At 41.1% G+C, this 17403-nt stretch overlaps 1 protein-coding gene across 3 annotated transcripts in view; it reads right to left on the reverse strand.

The window, feature by feature from the left end:
• The window catches only part of adamts14 (ADAM metallopeptidase with thrombospondin type 1 motif, 14), an 87191-nt gene extending 70391 nt beyond the window's left edge, over positions 1 to 16800 (reverse strand). For 2 of the 3 annotated variants that reach the window (XM_074663864.1, XM_074663862.1), the window contains exons 1-2: positions 16165 to 16800; positions 15386 to 15828 (exon numbers count right to left, since the gene is read on the reverse strand). In XM_074663864.1, coding sequence (XP_074519965.1) covers positions 15386 to 15828; positions 16165 to 16243 — 522 coding nt within the window. In that variant the 5' untranslated portion in view covers positions 16244 to 16800. The remainder of the gene's footprint in view (positions 1 to 15385; positions 15829 to 16164) is intronic. The other variant, XM_074663863.1, reaches the window with a different exon arrangement.
• Between the last annotated feature and the right edge of the window lie 603 nt (positions 16801 to 17403).

Here is a 17403-nt window from a genome sequence, read left to right on the forward strand (position 1 = left end):
CTAATCTGTTCAGAAAACTCTGAGAGTGAAAGTCATTTTTATATCCTGTTTCCTTATTCAGATAATCTTACCCACTCACACATCATTTCACTCAAGGGAAGGCACATTCAACACCATATTGGGTTTTTATTTACAGCTGCAAGGCGATTCCAAAAACAGAGCAGCTGAGACTTCTTTGAAACTATATACAGAAAAATCCTCCCGCTGCAGACACCCAGGGCCACAACACAAACTCTGTGAAGTGAAGGCCTGACTTGTGACAGCGAGCGCAAAGAGGAGTGAAAGAATCCGTCCAACCTCCGACCAGGAAATGCCAAGTAAGACATGCTCGAATACTTCCTCTGTGGTCTCTTATTTCAGCGGAGGGGCTGGAAAGTGAAGCCGGCTCTGTGTGAGAAAGAGGGAGAGACAGAGCAGCATCTGGAAGGGCCTAGAGAGGAAGCAAATGTAAACATGTGCACACTGCATGGGGAATTCAGGGCGGGGGAAAGGTGGCAGTTTGCTGTCAGGAGTCAAGAGGGGACAAAAACTTAGTGGATATCCAAAAAAACAGCCTTGAGGTCTGTTTGGAATGGCTGCAGGCCATTGGAAACGATTCCTATTTTTAACCTTCTGAAAAGACTTTCTGAAAAGTTACCTCTAACCTGAAATCAGTCTGACACAGATGATAGTTAATCTCTTCAAAAAGGATTATAGCTTTTCTGTTTTGCCAGTTTTAGGTTGTCAGTAAATGTCCAGATTATGGCGCCACATCTCCACCAGCCTTTCTGTCTTCGTGTTTTTCTTCATTTCAAACAGTTTAAAAGTTATCTAGCAGAAACTCTCATAGCTAAACTTTAACATCTGTAAAACAAAATGCACTTTAAATACTTTCACCCAAAAAGTGTTTTTTCATGACCCCTGTGTAACTAGCTCCATTGATCAAACACTAGCACAGCTAGCTTTGAGCAGGTAGCATTCAAAGCAAAACCAGAGACCAACCTCTGGTCTTGAAAAACGCAAAATAATGAATAACTGCAGTTCCAAGAGTGTCCACTTGAAAACAAAACGTACAAATTTGCCAAATAAAAGGTTTGGCTGTCTTGACTGACAAATGGCATAATGTAGCTGTTAGCGAGAAAGCTAAAGGACAGCCTCTCGTCTTTGCTCTGTTTTCCAGAAATGGCATGGCAATCATCAATGGACTACAAGAAACACCTCAAAACAAGAGATGAGTACTACCAAGTTTCACAAGGGGGCGCCAGTTTGGCTCCATGAGGCAAGTCCTCAAGAAGGGGGTTCAGGTCTGAAATCAAGGAACAACATCTGGGCCCATTTGCATGACAAGCCATTAGCGGGGACCGGACTGTTTGTACTAACAGTGAAAAAAATGTTGATGAGCGGTATGCATGAGCCAGGTTACCAGCCAAAAGAGCGTTAAGTTTAACAGAGGTATGCCACACTGCACTAACGGCAGGATTACAGCACCTGTTCGGCTGTTATAAAGGAAAACATCACATTTACTCTGTTCAAAATAGCCAAACTTTCTCTTTCTCTTTGTTTACCTGATTGACTCACTGATAACAGGGGGTTGTGTATTCTTGTGATAAAATATCCATTTCTCCCACTGAAAACCCTTTTCTTGATCTTCTCTCAGTCACACCGTTACCACTCGCCAGGTTTACTGCTGTTTATGAGTGGTAGACATGCACAGTTCAACTTTTTTGATGGGGTTTTCCAGTAAGTTTAGACTATGTCTATATTTTATACAGTCTATGGTTCGAATCCAACCTGGGGCTTCTTTCCGACGAGTCAATCCCCACTTTCACTCTGTTTCCTGCTCTATCCACTAGAACATAGGAATAAAAAGCCTGAAAACATTACAAACACTCACACAAGGACCATTGAACTTTCAGCAACTACAGCTGTTAGCATCAAATCAAAGCGACAATCTGCTGTGGACTGAGGGGTCTCTGATACTTCATGGTAAAGTTAGATATGTGCTTTAGAGAAAGTAGTCCCTCTCGTATTACATCAGTGCCCATCACAACATTTTGACTTCACTTTTCTCACAATGGGAGGAGAGACAGGCGAATCATCAACAGTGAGAGGACTCAAAAGTTGGTTGAATCTCCTCTCACACTCTCAGAAATGACAAGACAAAAAAAAAAACACTGTTACAGCAGTTTTTGGTATTTTCTTGCCTGGACCTTGAACATGAGGTGACAGCTGGAGTGAGTCACCTCTCTGAAGCCAACAGGACACATCACTCCCAGAAGAGGTTTGTTATTTTCAGTTTTTCAGGGCCTCAGATGGAGAGTGACACTCTCACACAACACATGACAACATGATTTTTGGAAAGGTTTCTAATTTCCATGTAGGAGTAACAGATCTTAATGTAGCTCAGGTTGTCATTTGACAGATTTCACACCATGCTGCCAGGAAAGAGAGATGGTAGGGTTTTTTCTTGTTGTTGTTGTGAGGTTGTGACTTGTGATTTCTTTCAAGTACAGTTCATATATGAGTGTGGTTCATCCAAGATTTCTTTCCTCTTCACATAAAAGTCCACAGAAGCCAAAAGGAGTGGGTGGGTGCTTAAAAAAAAAGTCAAATACAGTGAACGCTTGAGCTCACCATTGCACCAAATTCCACATGTTGGTAAGAGCAACCCCGGAGGCGGATATTTACTGTATGTAATTCAGGGTGACCTTTCCTCTGTTCAGGTTCAGAATAAACACAGAGAGTCAGAAAAGATGAGCTGGGAGGTTATGAATTCCCTCCTCTGCTGGAAGTATGTGTTAATTGATTTGTTAGTTATGTTTGTATAGGCTCTACACAATGTGTCAACTCACACTAGATCCACTCTGTTTCAGGCCAACCCCATCCCTGCTCCGGCAGGTTGCAGCAGATGTGCAACAATCCTGTTTTACTGGCTGTGAAACAATAATTGATCTAAGGGCAGATTGAGCAGGACAGAAAACTACCCAAAAATGACTTTTCAAAATAAAACAAACCACGAATAAAGCAAATCGTAGGCTTGACTATAACAACAAACTGACATAAAGAGCGAAACCAGGCTAGGAGTCAACAGGTTGGAGGTTTTACAGCCCAACATGAATGATGAGAGGCTTCTCAATCAAACAAGTAGTGTAGAAACCCCTTCATCTTCAGCTGTCTGATGGTCCTGCAAGGAGCTGGGCCTAACACGGAGCCGGTGTGAAGGGTTGTACTCAGTCAACACACAACTAAGCGAAGCTGGACCAGAGGCGCAGCTGGCGTATTCCAAGCTTGACTGTTGTTTTTTTGGATCAAGACTCCAATAGATCTGATTCTCAACACAACTTTTCTTTGATCAAGACAACTTTTGTGGGTGCAAAGTGATGAGGTAACTTTTCTCTATGCCAGCCGAGCTCCAGTGTCCGCTATTTTGACAGAATAAATCTGAGATTTTTTTTATTATTTCGAGAAAAGGACAGATCATGCTGGGATCTCACTACTAAACTTTGATGGCTGGCGTAGTGTTGTTGCTGTTAGCGGTGGATGGACCCAACCACAGATGGTAAGAGCAGAGAACCAATCTTATTTCACATTGTGGGTTATGAACAGGTAAGTACATATAAGTTAGTCTATATTGATAATAGTGATAAGAACAAAAGAAATTAATGATTGATTTATGGATTGTCAAGAATTTGTCTGATCAATAGATGAAGAGACTAAACACATCCTACTCTGCACCACATAGCACTTTCTATCACCATGATACTGTGAGTAGATTTTACAAAAGCAATGAGATGTCTTACCCACCCGGGGTGGGGGGGTTGGCAAACTGGAGTACTCGAGCAGTGCAATGTATCATCCCAACCATGGATGGGTACCTTTCACATCTGAAACAGTAATCAGTATTGGCAGTCGGTACTGGTACTCAACGGTACCAATTTTCGGAACTTTTTTGTGTTAATGTGGTAAAAAATAAAAAATTGTTAAATGATAAAATATTAATAAAAAATTCAACATATTTATTATTCAATATATAACCTTGCAATACTGTGTTCATGTCCAGCATGGAAAATTGCCTATCTCCTCCACTCCCTAACAGTCGCAAGAATGCATTTAAGTACCTAAACAGGGTACCTTTTTGGTATACGTGAAACGGTGTTCTACTTTTGACAGAATTCGGTCAGTACCTATAAAAGTACCTGATTCAGTACCAATCCCTAATCCCAACCCCAATGAAAAATGAAGAGAGTGAACTGAAGTATGGTGTGGGAGCATTTCCATTTAGAGAACAGCCTCACTCATTGTTAACAATGCTATGCTGTATACAAATACAACAACAACAACAACTACAATGGTGTACCACTTGCACATTGTACACCAGACCCTCTTGGTTAATGAATCACCCTCACAGCGCCATGAATAAAACAACCTTGGCAGGTCTAGATCTGTTAATTGACAGTCTTCTACAGCTTATTGATCACGTGAACACACATGCTTGTGCTGAACTAACAGAAAATAAATTCACAAGCTCGACTTAACCAGGTCAATAAGTCATCAAGACACAATCCTTTGACAAAACTGAAACCACACGGCAAGCTGCGAGCTAAAACCTGGTTTTCATCAGAAATCACTGTTCTGTAATCTGGACTGTCTGCAGGCTGTGACCTGATGTAAAACTGTCTGCTACATGCAAAATGAAATTAACAACAAAAAAGAAGATGCAAAGTTTTTTGTTAAGCCAATCTGGAAAGGTGTTGTGTTAACTTTTACTCAAGTGGAACAATTTACTCTTCAGTCACGTTACGTCAGCTTTTCTTTTTGTGGTAACAGCCATCTTTAGAGAACAATGTGTGATGTCACTGTGGCTACATCCATGTGTTTAACAGACTAATCCAACACCGCTGGATTTATTGTTGGTAAGATTCGAAAACACTGCAGCTGCTACAGGCTACAGATGTCTGAGCAGCAACATGCGAGAAAATCAAAGTCCAGGCGTCGTTCCAGAGGATTAACCTGCCGTTAATAAAAAAACAAAGCACATGCTTTCAGGCACGTTCTTTGTTGATCCACAGAGAGAGAGCAAGACTCAAAGAGGTAATCTGCTGGCTGTCATGTTCACATAAAATCAATGACAATCGATCCTGAAAAAAAACATCACTCTCAACACGACAAGGTTAGACATGAGTTTGTAAATTATTGGCGGTGGCGGACATGTTGGGGGTGCTGGATTGGCATGGTAAACACCAGATAGATCAATAAACTGTGGAGTAAATCACAGCTGAGTATTGGAATAATTTTTAAGACAGCTTGTGGTAGCAGGAGGATCACTACCTGATTCCTCTTTATTATATTATTACACCTCATGGTACCAGGTGAGCACGGCTGGTGATAAGGACGAGGGTTATGAAGAGAGCATTAGATTTATAATCACCTGTGCTTAATTAATGTAAAAGGAGAGATATTACAATCACCTATCAGCAGGAGCAGCTCATAGAACTCAAAGGTTATGTCGTGTATGAAATAAGTCCATTTTAAAGGTTAAGTATCCCACACTGTGACCCTGTGACCACTGACATTTTCAGTATAAAGCAGCATCAAAAGCAGCAGATTGAATTGTTCTGTCCATGTAATTATAACAGAGAGGAAAATGTACAAAAAAAAGTTCAGGTAACAGAAAAAGGACACATTCACTCCTGCTAATGAAGGAGATGATGATGAAAAACTGGAAGATGATAAAATGAAACAGAAGTAGATGACAATGTAGAGGAAAAGTAGGCGAAAGAAAAAGCGGAAATATAAGATCTGTCGAATAATACGTAGTGGATAAAAAGGGAAAATGAGAAATAACAACTAGAGATAAGGGATGGGTACCAAATTAGGTACTTAATAGGTACCAACCGTATTCTGTCAAAAGTACCGAGTACCAATTCATGTAAAACCAAAAGGTACCATGTTAAGGTACCTAAATGCATCCTTGTGACTGTGAGGGAGTGGAAGAGTAGGTGATTTTCCATGCTGGACATGTACACAGCATTGCAAGGTTATATATTGAAGAATAAATTTGTTTAATTGAATTTTTTTTTATATTTCATTATTAAAAAATATATATATTTTTTTTACCACATAAACACAAAAAAGTACCGAAACTTGGTACCGTTGAGTACCAGTACCGATTGCCAGGTACTGGGCATTGGTACCATATTGTTTTAAATGTGAAAGGTACCCATCCCTTCTAGAGATAGATCGACATGGATTTTTTGGAGCATACCAATACTGATTATTGGTAGGTAAGGAGGCTGATAGCCAGTATTTGAAGCCGATATTCATTTGCTAACCTGACACGCCAGACGGACAGTTTCATGTATCCGCCACGGAATTATTTCACAAGTCCATCTGGGTAGCAGCTCTTCCGATTTGTTTTCAGAGGCGGGACTTTAAAAAAATCTGCAGCTGGTGATTGAACGACCGTTCTGATCAACACACTCACCACGGACCAATCCACATCAAGCCACGGTATGACGTAGCTTATGTGAGCCGATGCTTCTAAGAAACAATAGATGAACAACTACTGGATCACGAGGAACAGCTGTGAAAAAGGCGTTAGACGACAGCTTCCGTTTTTATAAATTTAACTCAAGAATCAAAGGAACGCTGACAAATAGGAAAGTCTGCTGACGTCACGTCTGCTCCCACAGCTCCCGCCTCTCTTCCCTGATTGGGCCAGTCAGAATTTAGCAGAGTGAATTCATTGGTCAATGCAGCCTGGCAAGATGGACCTGCAGGAGTTCAGAAACGGAATCAGGCAGGTCCGTCTGCTCTGCAAGGTTATTCATTTGCAGTCGAAGTAGAAAAATAGTGGCATAAAAATTTTGAACAATACAAACTCCAACACTTAACTGCATTCAAATGCCTTCAGGCATGTGTTTATTAAACAGCTCCCAGTATTAACAGCATGTTTCACAAAGTTAAATGAAAACTTAGGAAATAAATAGCTAAAGTTTTCTACAGTAAATAAAGTTTTTCAAAATTCCTATGCAACTGCAATAAAACTGGACAAAATAGAGTTTGTGCTGCCTTTTACAGGCATGTAATGCAGATGAATTAATTTTCTGTTTGGTTTTATATGACTGGTTTTAAATGTTTTGACCATCTAGGGCTTCCATATTGTAGACAGGGAGAAACTGTGCAGAGAAGCATCAACACACAGCTCCTGAATGTCTGTAGATTAAAACATTTTTATCATTTTTTTAAGAGGCAGAAAAATGTAACCCTGTGGTTATTGATAAGAGGAGTGATTTCTGTGTCTGTAGAAGGAAAAATAAGCTCATAGACAGTTAGATGGTCATGATGCTATTTGTGTTAGCCCGTCAGTGGGATTGTCCATTGACATTAGCATTATTGGCCTTAGAATTCATGCCGATATGCCCCAAAATGCCAAATATCAGCCCTAAAAATCGGCCCAGTCAATAATTGGTCCATCCCTAATAACAACCAATAAGAAGACAGAGATAAGACAGAATAAGGCGAAGAGAAAAAGAAAAAGAGAATATTGAGGACGGAGAAATCAAACAGAAAAAGACAAAAAAAAAGGAGACCAGATTGAATAAATAAGAAAAAAAAAGTTGAAAAAAGAAAATAGGAAGGAGGAGACAATAACAAAAAGATTAGAACTTAAATGACAAACATGGAAAAAGAAACAGTTGATGAAATTGCGAGGGATGAAAAAGTTGTCTCCCCAGTCCAGGAAAAACTCTTATTTCACTATTTTATCAGAGAAAAAATCTAGTAAATAATAATAATTTAAAAAAATCTGCCTACAGGATCAGAAAAAAGTTCATGTCCAGTTTCCTGACTAATGATGCAAGAACTTCTTTCTTGATGGGCAGATTTTGTTAATGCTTTACAACCAATTCAGGCATCATTTTTGTCTTTGAATATCTCGAAATAAGACATTTTTTCATGCGTGTCAGGTGAATGTGATTTTCAGACTTAGATTTCTTAAAGACAAATAAGGCAAAAGTTTGTAAAGAGAAAATCCACACAAGAGGAAATAACGTGGAAACAGAGGAGGCAGCAGATGAAAAACGAACAGTAAGTGTAAAAAGTGTTTTTTACTAGTATACACATAACATTGGTAGCAGATGAAACAGAAACTGCTGTTTAAGATGCAGAAGAAGTTGTAGTTCAGAATCTAATCTCAGACATATTCATGGTCACAGTTGGTGCGTCTATGGTTTCACAAATTCATTCATTGGTTGCCACAGCAGGAGCCTCCACTAATGTGTTTGTGTGTGTGTGCATGTCTGTGTGTGCAGGTATGCAACCTTGTGTGTGTTTAAATGTTTGGACAGACATGCCAAAGTGTCAGCAAACAACGATTAGTCACAGTCAAAATAGCTGAGTCGTCCAGCTTCCAGTGATGGAGCTCTTAATTTAGTGACTTTATCTCCATGCCAGCAGAGTCCTGGAATCCTGGATCAGGACCAGCCCCCTACAAGATCCCCTTCAAACTTTTATGAATAGAATAATCTATGCAAGCATTTTCCATCTCCAACAAATGGAAAAGTGCACCCCCATCCCCCTGAAAAGCAGGCAGACTGCTGACTGTCGCTGGGTGTCTCTCGGCTGATTCACACAGAAATAGCGCTTCCCAGGCTGTTCCCATCACACATGTAATTCAATCAGCCCTCCTCAGCGCTAATTCCCATCACATGAGCAGCAGTGGTGTAATCATAGCCATCACTCGTATCTCTACAACAATAGGTCATGCTCGTCTGGAGCGCACAGCTGTTGACATCCAAGAGGAGAGGAAGATATCCCAGACAGGACAAACACAAACTGGGCCTGCAACCACAGCTGGCAGTCTGGAGGAGCTGTGTGACCCAATACATCCAAGAGATATCAGATTAATACGCAGCTTTACTGTATGCACGCCTCATCTGTCATGAGCTTGGAATGCCATAAATCTGGCGCCTCCAGGCACATGGCAGGAGACTCGGTTAACGTAATCTGTTTCTGGTGATGTCATGCTTTGCTGTCGGGGATCTCTGTGGGAGCGTCCACAGAGCAGAGAACACAGTCATCATGAAAGGAAATTCAGTCGTTAAGAAATGAAACGACTGAAAAAGTAATGGTTTAAAATTAAAGTGCACTTTTTTACTCAGTAACTTGGTATTTTTTAATAAAAACAAGACAGTCATCTGCATAACATCTGAGCCTCAATATAACAACAAACAGCTGGAACAGAAAACACTAGCACAGCAAAGAAGATGGAAAGAAGCTGGGTGACATCTTGTTTGTGCTTATTCCTTAAGGGACTGTGAGAACTGTATTAACTGGACTGCAGCACCACCTTTTGGCCCAGAGTTGCACACACACTGTCGTGAAGAGGTGACTCCTATCGAGTCCCGTGCTTGTTTTAGGAATAACTGGAGATCAGCTCTTCTCTTAAAGTCTTCTTCAAGACAACTTTTTTTACTGGCTACAACGCAGTGAGGTAAGGTATCTATCAACAGTTATGTAGCACTGTTGTTTGAGCTGTGACAACAAGCAAACTTTGTCAGTTTGTACTGTAGTTTAGTAGCTGGCTATGTTTAGTGCTACTCACAGCCCGGTGCTGTGAAATGTGTTTGTAATGTCAGACGTTAGTATATCTTGGTTATGTCCTGCCAGTCATCTACCAATCAGAGCTAACATAACCTCACTCTTCATTTTATTGATAGACTCACAAGTTTAAACAGACCACTGCAGAATAACTGCTGACTGTGGGTTGGAATCAGCATTAGCACAAACAGTTTAGCTCCTGTATTAGCCTTTAGCTTGTGCTCTATCTCTCTCCTGTTTATCTTTCTTCTACTCTTCTGTCCTTCTTCTGTCTGACAGTTAGGCTCCAGTGTCCACCATCACTACAAAATTAATCACAGAAATCGTTTAAACTTCATCAGCCGGTGTGGTGTTATCATGGAGACTTAGACGTGCCGTAAATCAATCCGGTACTGTCGACCCAATGGGGAAGCTAAGAAGTAGCATTAAGGAATAACCTGTATTAGCACTAATAATCTCATTTTAAATTGTGGATTATGATCAGGCATATATCTAGAAAGGAGACTTTTTCAAGATCACTTAGAAACTCCTCACAGCCTCTTAAAGTTTTCAAGTTAGCAGCCATGTAAAAAGGGAGATAATGTGTCGAGAACAGGTTGTTGTAGCAGAGGAACCCCTTCACAGTGAGACAAAATCATGCAAACCCTTTCTTCTAACAAGATAGCACGTAGAAAAGCAGAAGCCAATTAGAGACAAAGCTAGCATAAAAGTTAGCAGGATAGCACCAAGCAAATCAAGTTATAAACTCAAGAAATGAAAGAGGCAAAACCCTAACTTTTTCTTTGAACTTCAGTTGAAATGAGGTGACATAACTGAAAAAAAATGTGATAGCTTGCTCGAAATGTACCTGACGTGAGGCTTAAAAACAGAAGATTAAAAACGTAAGCTAGCCAAGCAACAAAAGCCAGAGATGCTGCACAAAGCGATGGCAGGGTACAAGCTAGCAAGAAAGCAAGTTTGATAACACTTAGCATAGCAGGGGCTACAAGTACAATAGCCAAAGTATCAGACGCTATTAGATAAAACTGAAGCACACTGTCATATAGAAAGGAATGGATACCTTTCATATTTGAAATGAGACAGTACCGATACCCGGTACCTGGCAATCGGTGCTGGTACTCAATGGTACCAATTTTCAGTACTTTTTTGTGTTCATGTGGTAAAAAAAATACCAATTTGTTTAAAAATATAAATATGAAAAAATGCAATTTAATATATTTATTCTTCAATATATAACCTTGCAATGCTGTGTTCATGTCCAGTATGGAAAATCGCCAACCACTTTCAGTCCCTCACAGTCACAAGGATGCATTGAGGTACCTTAATGTGGTACCTTTTTGGTTTACGTGAATCCGTACCTGGTACTTGTGACAGAATTCAGTCGGTACCTTTAAAAGTACCTTATTCAGAACCCATCCCTACATATAGATGTATATTAACTGGTATGTAGAAGTGAAAAACTGCAGTTACTTTCTGCTGAGTGTTTTCTTTTTAGGGACATGTAGCGTGATGAAAAATACAAAACACAACCTGCCATTTGTGATTAGCATCAAGCCCCTTTTGTACGAGTTCTCTTCCCGTTAATGTAGCACATCTAACAGACTTCTGGAGATGAAATAATGATCTGTACAATGGCTGTGAAAGATGTGGCCTGCATGTGGTGACCTCTGTACATGATTAATGTTCTCACTCTGCCTTTCATCAGACATGATCTCCACCATGTCCAAACATCAAGCAGACACTTTAGACTAAATAATTTTCCTGTGAGCTGTCTGTTCATCTTCAAATGCCTCCCAGACTGCGCTGCATGCACAGACAGGTCTATGTTTATGTTGGCTTTGATGCAAGGAAACGCAGGGACAGTATTCCTTTAGTGTATGTATGACTGCAAACTAAAGAGCATAACTTCACACACATCACAATAAAGCTCAGTGAGTGTTTATATCATTACACGCTGAGGCTTATAAAAGGCTTTGCTCCCACACGTACAGCAAAGCTGAATTAAAGCAGTTTGCTGTTTTAAAAGCAGCAGTTAACAGAAGTTATAGCTCATCTATGAAGACGAGGCGTCGTAAAAGTTTGGTTTTGTAGTTTCTCTGGTGAATGTTTGTATTCCTTGTCCCGTCTTCCTCTGCAAATTGAGTCTCTGGACATAAAGTTACATTAGTCTGTGCATCTGAGCAGAGAAACACTCACAGAGGGAATTTATTTCAAAACAAATAGATCTGAAACAAGAAGGATGAGGGATACAACCTTCATTTAAGACACATTTTTTTCTGGCTGGCTGCATACACCATATTACCTCTGGTTGCTTATACATATATGATACATTTTCTTTCATATTGCATAGATTCTTGGTGTATTGGGAGGTTTATTTGAAAAATCAATTCAGCACAGAGCAAAATGATATGTCTGTGCCCTGGAGCTAACCATAGCAGTTTCTTCTGGTTCAAAACCCATTTTCAGAGGCAGATATTTCAGTGCATAAAGGTCTGTTATCCTCACACAGCACACTCTGGAACCAGAGGTTTCTCAGTGATTGGATTTTACAAAGAAAACATGAAGTGGTGTAAGCAGAAGCTTGAGACCTCTGGAATACTTTTTTTAAAACAGTGAGAGCACTGTGAGAGCTTTGACAACAAAACAGCTGATGCATTTGGGTCATTTATCATTATGGAAGGTGAACTACGTTGATAATGCTCATAAAAGAGATGTTGCTTGTGAGAAAACTTTACATAAGGGAGCCACTTCAGGTGTTTCACAAAAAAATTGGAAAAAAAAAGTTAAATTCTCCTTCTCTACATGAATTATTTTACAGTCTTGCATGGCTTTTCTCATCAAATGCCTGCTGCCAGACACCTGAGAGCGCTTCTTCTCAGACATCTGGGCCACATTTGCTTTGAAGGAGCGAGGTGGCAGTATTAAACCCACAGTGTGGCTTGAAGATGGACATCACTTAGTCTGTACCTGTTCTTTGATTTCCCTCCTTTCTTGCTCTGGAATACATTTTGCTGTGTTGACAGAACTTTCTTTAGCTGTGTCTGCTCATCTCCCTGGTACTTTGCAGACTGCTTCATGTTTAGTTGAATGATACTAACTATTTAAGAATGGCAACTTTCTGTTTGCATATGAGACAGGTGTAATTCCCTTTAACTCCACAGAAATAGTCATTCTCCCCCTTCTCCTGAAACACTCTGTGTCTGGAATCAACCTTTCTTATGGTCCCTGAAAAAGACACATTGCTTTAAATGACGTCTTGAAGTCATTAGCAGTGTCACAAATGCTTGTTTCTTTTCCACTTGGGTCCATGCAGTGTTTATGCTGCCTTCAGGGTCATTCAGATACTTCTTTCTTTATCCCAATAGTGGATCAGGCCATAAACGCAGTGGACCATATTAAATGGTTTCATGGGCTGTATCTGGCCCACGGGCCATGAGTTTGAGACCCCTGATTTAACATAACTGTCTCTCAGAAATTATTACAGTATGGTCTATAATCCTTACAAATATAAACTTAAAACTTTTTTTCAGTAGAAATGAATGAGACGTTATAAGTTAGCCAAATCTAGCTCAGCAAAGTTAGCGGGGCAGAAGTTAGCAGAGGAACGAAAGCTAAGTAGAGGAACCAAGAACTTTGGTTCATAAGAAACCTGAGGTTCAGTGGATACGAGCTAGCATAACTTCTTTTGAAGTTGTGTTTTCAGGCTGTTCTTGCTATCAATTTGAGACAGAACAGGAAACAAAAAACAAGCTTTGTGGGGCTGTGCGACGCAACCGCAAGCATACTTGCACCATATAACTAGCGTAACTTAAATACAAGTCAAGTTGATGTGTTTGTAACATTAAGCCTAAATTAGTTTGAACAACTGTGCTCTATGAGAGTTCATGCCTGCAAGGACCTCTAGTGGCCATTTGAGGAACTACAGTTCTTGCAGTAATGTTCTATTTAGAAAAGACAGGACAGCAGTTGAAGCAGGAAACAGGGTGAGAGTGGGGGATGACATGGGAAAGAGGCCCAAGGTTGGACTCGAATGCTAGTGAGCTATTAGCCTCATGGATAGGTGGTTTAACTGCTAGCATACCATAGTTAGCATAACTTGAATAACACTCAAATCAATTTACTGTTTACAGCTTGTAACGTGAAGCCAAAAGTAAGGTAAATGAGCATGATAAATGGGAATTCATCCCCACTAGGGCCTCTAGTGGCTGTTTGAGGAACTACAGTTTTGGGGGATTATTTTTTTTTATTTATTTATTTTTTAATCCAGGAGATTTAAAAAATCTAACAGAACAAAGGCTGACAAAGCAGAGTATCAGATTTTAAAACCATTATTGGTTGTAATGTTGTGTTACCTTTCTGCACAAGTCTTATAAAACCAGCAAATCAAACCTTACATATTGTGAGAATCCAGCACTGTGCCTCTCTGTGCTGCAAGGGGCCACTGTGTCACTTCTAGCTTCCAGTCACAGAGGGACACACACACACACACACACACACACAAGTCCTACAGGAAATTACTTGTGATTAGACACAGCATGGCATTGTTCACACAGACCACTCACTGTTATTACATTAAGATAAATGAAACAACTCTGAGATATCTACTCAGGTCGTTTTTTAGCTTTCCAGCTCCAGTACAGGTTTATTACCAAAGCAGGGAAACAATAGGAGAGAGGAGAGGAAGCAGAGAGGATAAAAAATCTCTGTGTGGAACATAAAGTGAAGAGTTTTCATTCAGCTGAGTGTGTGAATCAGAAACTGAAGTCAGAGGGTGTCATAAGTGGCCGTGTTTCTGTCCCATTTGAAGTATTCAATAGCTCCCGGGTCAAAAGGTTATCTCCCCTCCCATACCACACATTATTTCTGTCACAACAGCTCAGAGACCTGACACGGAAAAAAAACTGAAGAGCAGCCTCGCTCTGGTCAACCTGCCAATTCAGATGTCACATGCACGTTTCCAAAATTCACTCTAATTTGCTCGACTGCAAACATCCATTAGTGGCTCAGCTCACCTCCCAGCGGTCTGCTCCATCACAGCACGGCCAAATGACTGCCCTTAAGCAGAGTGATAAACAGATTAGCAGCCATGGAGGAGACACAATGCTTTGGATGCAGAGCGGCGTCTGCTGGGATTGAGAAGTCTTTTTTTTTTTTTTACCTTGATAGGATTTGAAAACCATTACTGACACCGAGCCAGTGAGATGGATGTTTTGAACAGCTGTTCATGGTGATATCCCGTGCTAAAGTCACTGGACTCAGGAGTCAGATCCTGCAGGTTGGAGAGGTTGTTTGGGGTTTGGTTCACTTTATATTTAAGCCTGGATCTCAGTCAGTTACCAGTGATTGCAAGGTTTCACTCTGTGACATTTCATTATGTTAAAAGACACTTTGTGTCCCATGACACAGCAGAAAATGCTGCCATGTTGCTGTGGCTTGATCCAATGGGCTTCTTGATCAGTAAAAGCTGATATTTCTGATGGGAAACAGGTGAATTATGGCGATTACCCTCAAAGAATAAATGCTTGTTTAGCAGTTCCCTCCTTTTAGCGTCTTTCAGCTCATTGTTTTGGTTTTTCTGCACACATACTCTATGTTTGCTCTGTCTTACTGCTCCTATCAAACCCAGAGGTGCCTGCTTTCGTGGATTCATTATGCAACAGTGGGGTGCATGTGCATGCTTTGCTCCTTAAGTATGTGAAGTGGAAACTCTCAAAGACTTTCTGGATATTTATAAATATATGTCAATCATAAAACACAACACATATGTCTGAAACTAAGCTAAGGAAGTCAGCGTGCAGTGGCTTACCAGTCCATCACAGTTGCTGATTGCCACCGAGGCCTCCGGCATGTCACTCACATCCCCCGTGAAAACACAGTCCCCGTGGATACGCTCCTTTGCCTTCTCAACAAAGTCCTCCTGCCACTCCACGTACGCTCCAGGGGCCACCAGCCTCCTGTTGGCCCTCAGTCGGAGGTGCAGTTCCTTCCCAAAAACGGTGACATTAAAAAACAAGTGCTGAGTCGACGCGGGGGTGACCGAGGGCATCTCGGGGGCACCGCGGGCCACCCTTCTTCTTTTTCTTCTGCCAAAGTTCGAAGCGGCATCAGCAGGAGCGGCGGTGGCTGCGGCGGCATCACTTTTACTTCCACTTCCAGCAGAGACCACGTGAGAAATGTAGCGGCCGTGGGAGTCTGTGCTGAATGGCACGATTAGACCGTATTCACTTAACTTTCCAGAGAGTTTTTCTGCTGGGACAGACAAGTGAGAGTCACATTCACAGAGCTGTGGCAAGTTCCAGTGGAGGAAGTCTACAGTGGAAGTTGAAAGTGGACTCAAAATACATGCTGTCACATTAGATTTATCTTTAAATGTCTAAATTCTCTTCTATCCATGGAGAAACATCTCTGAATCAAAGAGTCCAACACACTCTATGGACTTCCTTAAGACCAGTGAGGCTGTCAGGCTTATATAACATTTCTATCAAATATAAAGAGTGCTTATTTTGGTGATAACTTCCTACAATCAGACTTTAAAGATGCATTTCTATACAATGCAAAGTAAAGCAGTCAAATGGGAGAACTCACCTTGCGTTTCTGCAGCGAAACTATGATCCAGAAATAAGTGACTCAGTGAAAAGCACATCAATAAATACATACAATCCATAGCGAGGGCTGTAGTGTGAAAGCTGCCACTCCAGCGCTGACTTTTCCTTTCTGTTGCAAACTCTGAGCACAGTCCTTCCTCCTGACTAAAAAGCACAAATGCAGGAGAGAAGTCCTCAGAGTTCAGCTCGAGCGAAGCAGCCGGGCATTTCTGAGCTTTTCCCTCTTAGACGCCAAACTCTCGGATATTCACAAGTTGTTTCCAATCTTTTGGCCTGTGCTGAACTGCAGAGACCAAGACTGCCCCATCCATTTAGGGAGCAAAGGGGGGAGACAACTGGGGTGCTGATGACGACAACTCCCCGGTAGAAACCGGGACGGTTTGAAGAGAGAGCCCACTTTTTTTCTCCCCCTTCTTCTCCTTCTTCTTCTTCTCCTCTCCTTCGAAGTCTCTCCTTCCTCTGATAACTTTTTAAAAGGCAGGAGAGCAAGTTAACGCACGCCTACGCCGGGGAAAAAAACTCGGAGGAGTTCAGATAAAGTGTGCGGAGACAGAGTGTCCCGGTGTAGGAACATCTGCCGTCCAGTCGTGCACCATTACGCACCAATGGTTCTGCTGCGGGACTCTCCGCTGCTCCACTTGAAGCCACGAGCAACCAACAGTGGGAGCGCCTGCTCTCCACCAGACAGCCACACATTCAGCCAGGCGACTGTTTTCTCTCCAACTCAAGGATATAATCTCTTCAACCACAAACACTGCAAAAAGTTCACTCCTCACCTAATGCGCACTCCTAAAAACTAGATTCTTCCTCAAAGAGGGTTAAAAACGAAACTTCCAGATGCAGCGAAATAATTCAACGTGTTTACATTCGTGTACAAACAAATGCAGCAACAGGGGTCAGATGGTTATAGAGCAGATGCCTCTGGAAGAAAAAGGAAAAATCAACTTAATGAAATAAATAGGTTAAGGCATATACGAGGAAGAAAACGTGTAAATCACAGATTCAACCATCAAAAAATCATCCATCTGCAGGAAAAGAAATATAAAAGGAAAAAAAAATCTCCAGAATAAAATGCTGTTATTTATCACCTTTCTTTTACAGATGGACAGTGAAATGCAACAACTGTCCTCCAAGGTCATGAGATGTCAAACTCAAGGACCTTTACATGCAGGAAATCTGGATATATACAAAACCAAGAGACAAAAAAACATACTAAGTA

The sequence above is a fragment of the Halichoeres trimaculatus genome, unplaced genomic scaffold (assembly GCF_033239565.1).
Source record: "Halichoeres trimaculatus isolate MK-OKI-2021-1 unplaced genomic scaffold, fHalTri1.1 fHalTri1_scaffold_23, whole genome shotgun sequence".
Classification (NCBI taxonomy): Eukaryota; Metazoa; Chordata; class Actinopteri; order Labriformes; family Labridae; genus Halichoeres; species Halichoeres trimaculatus.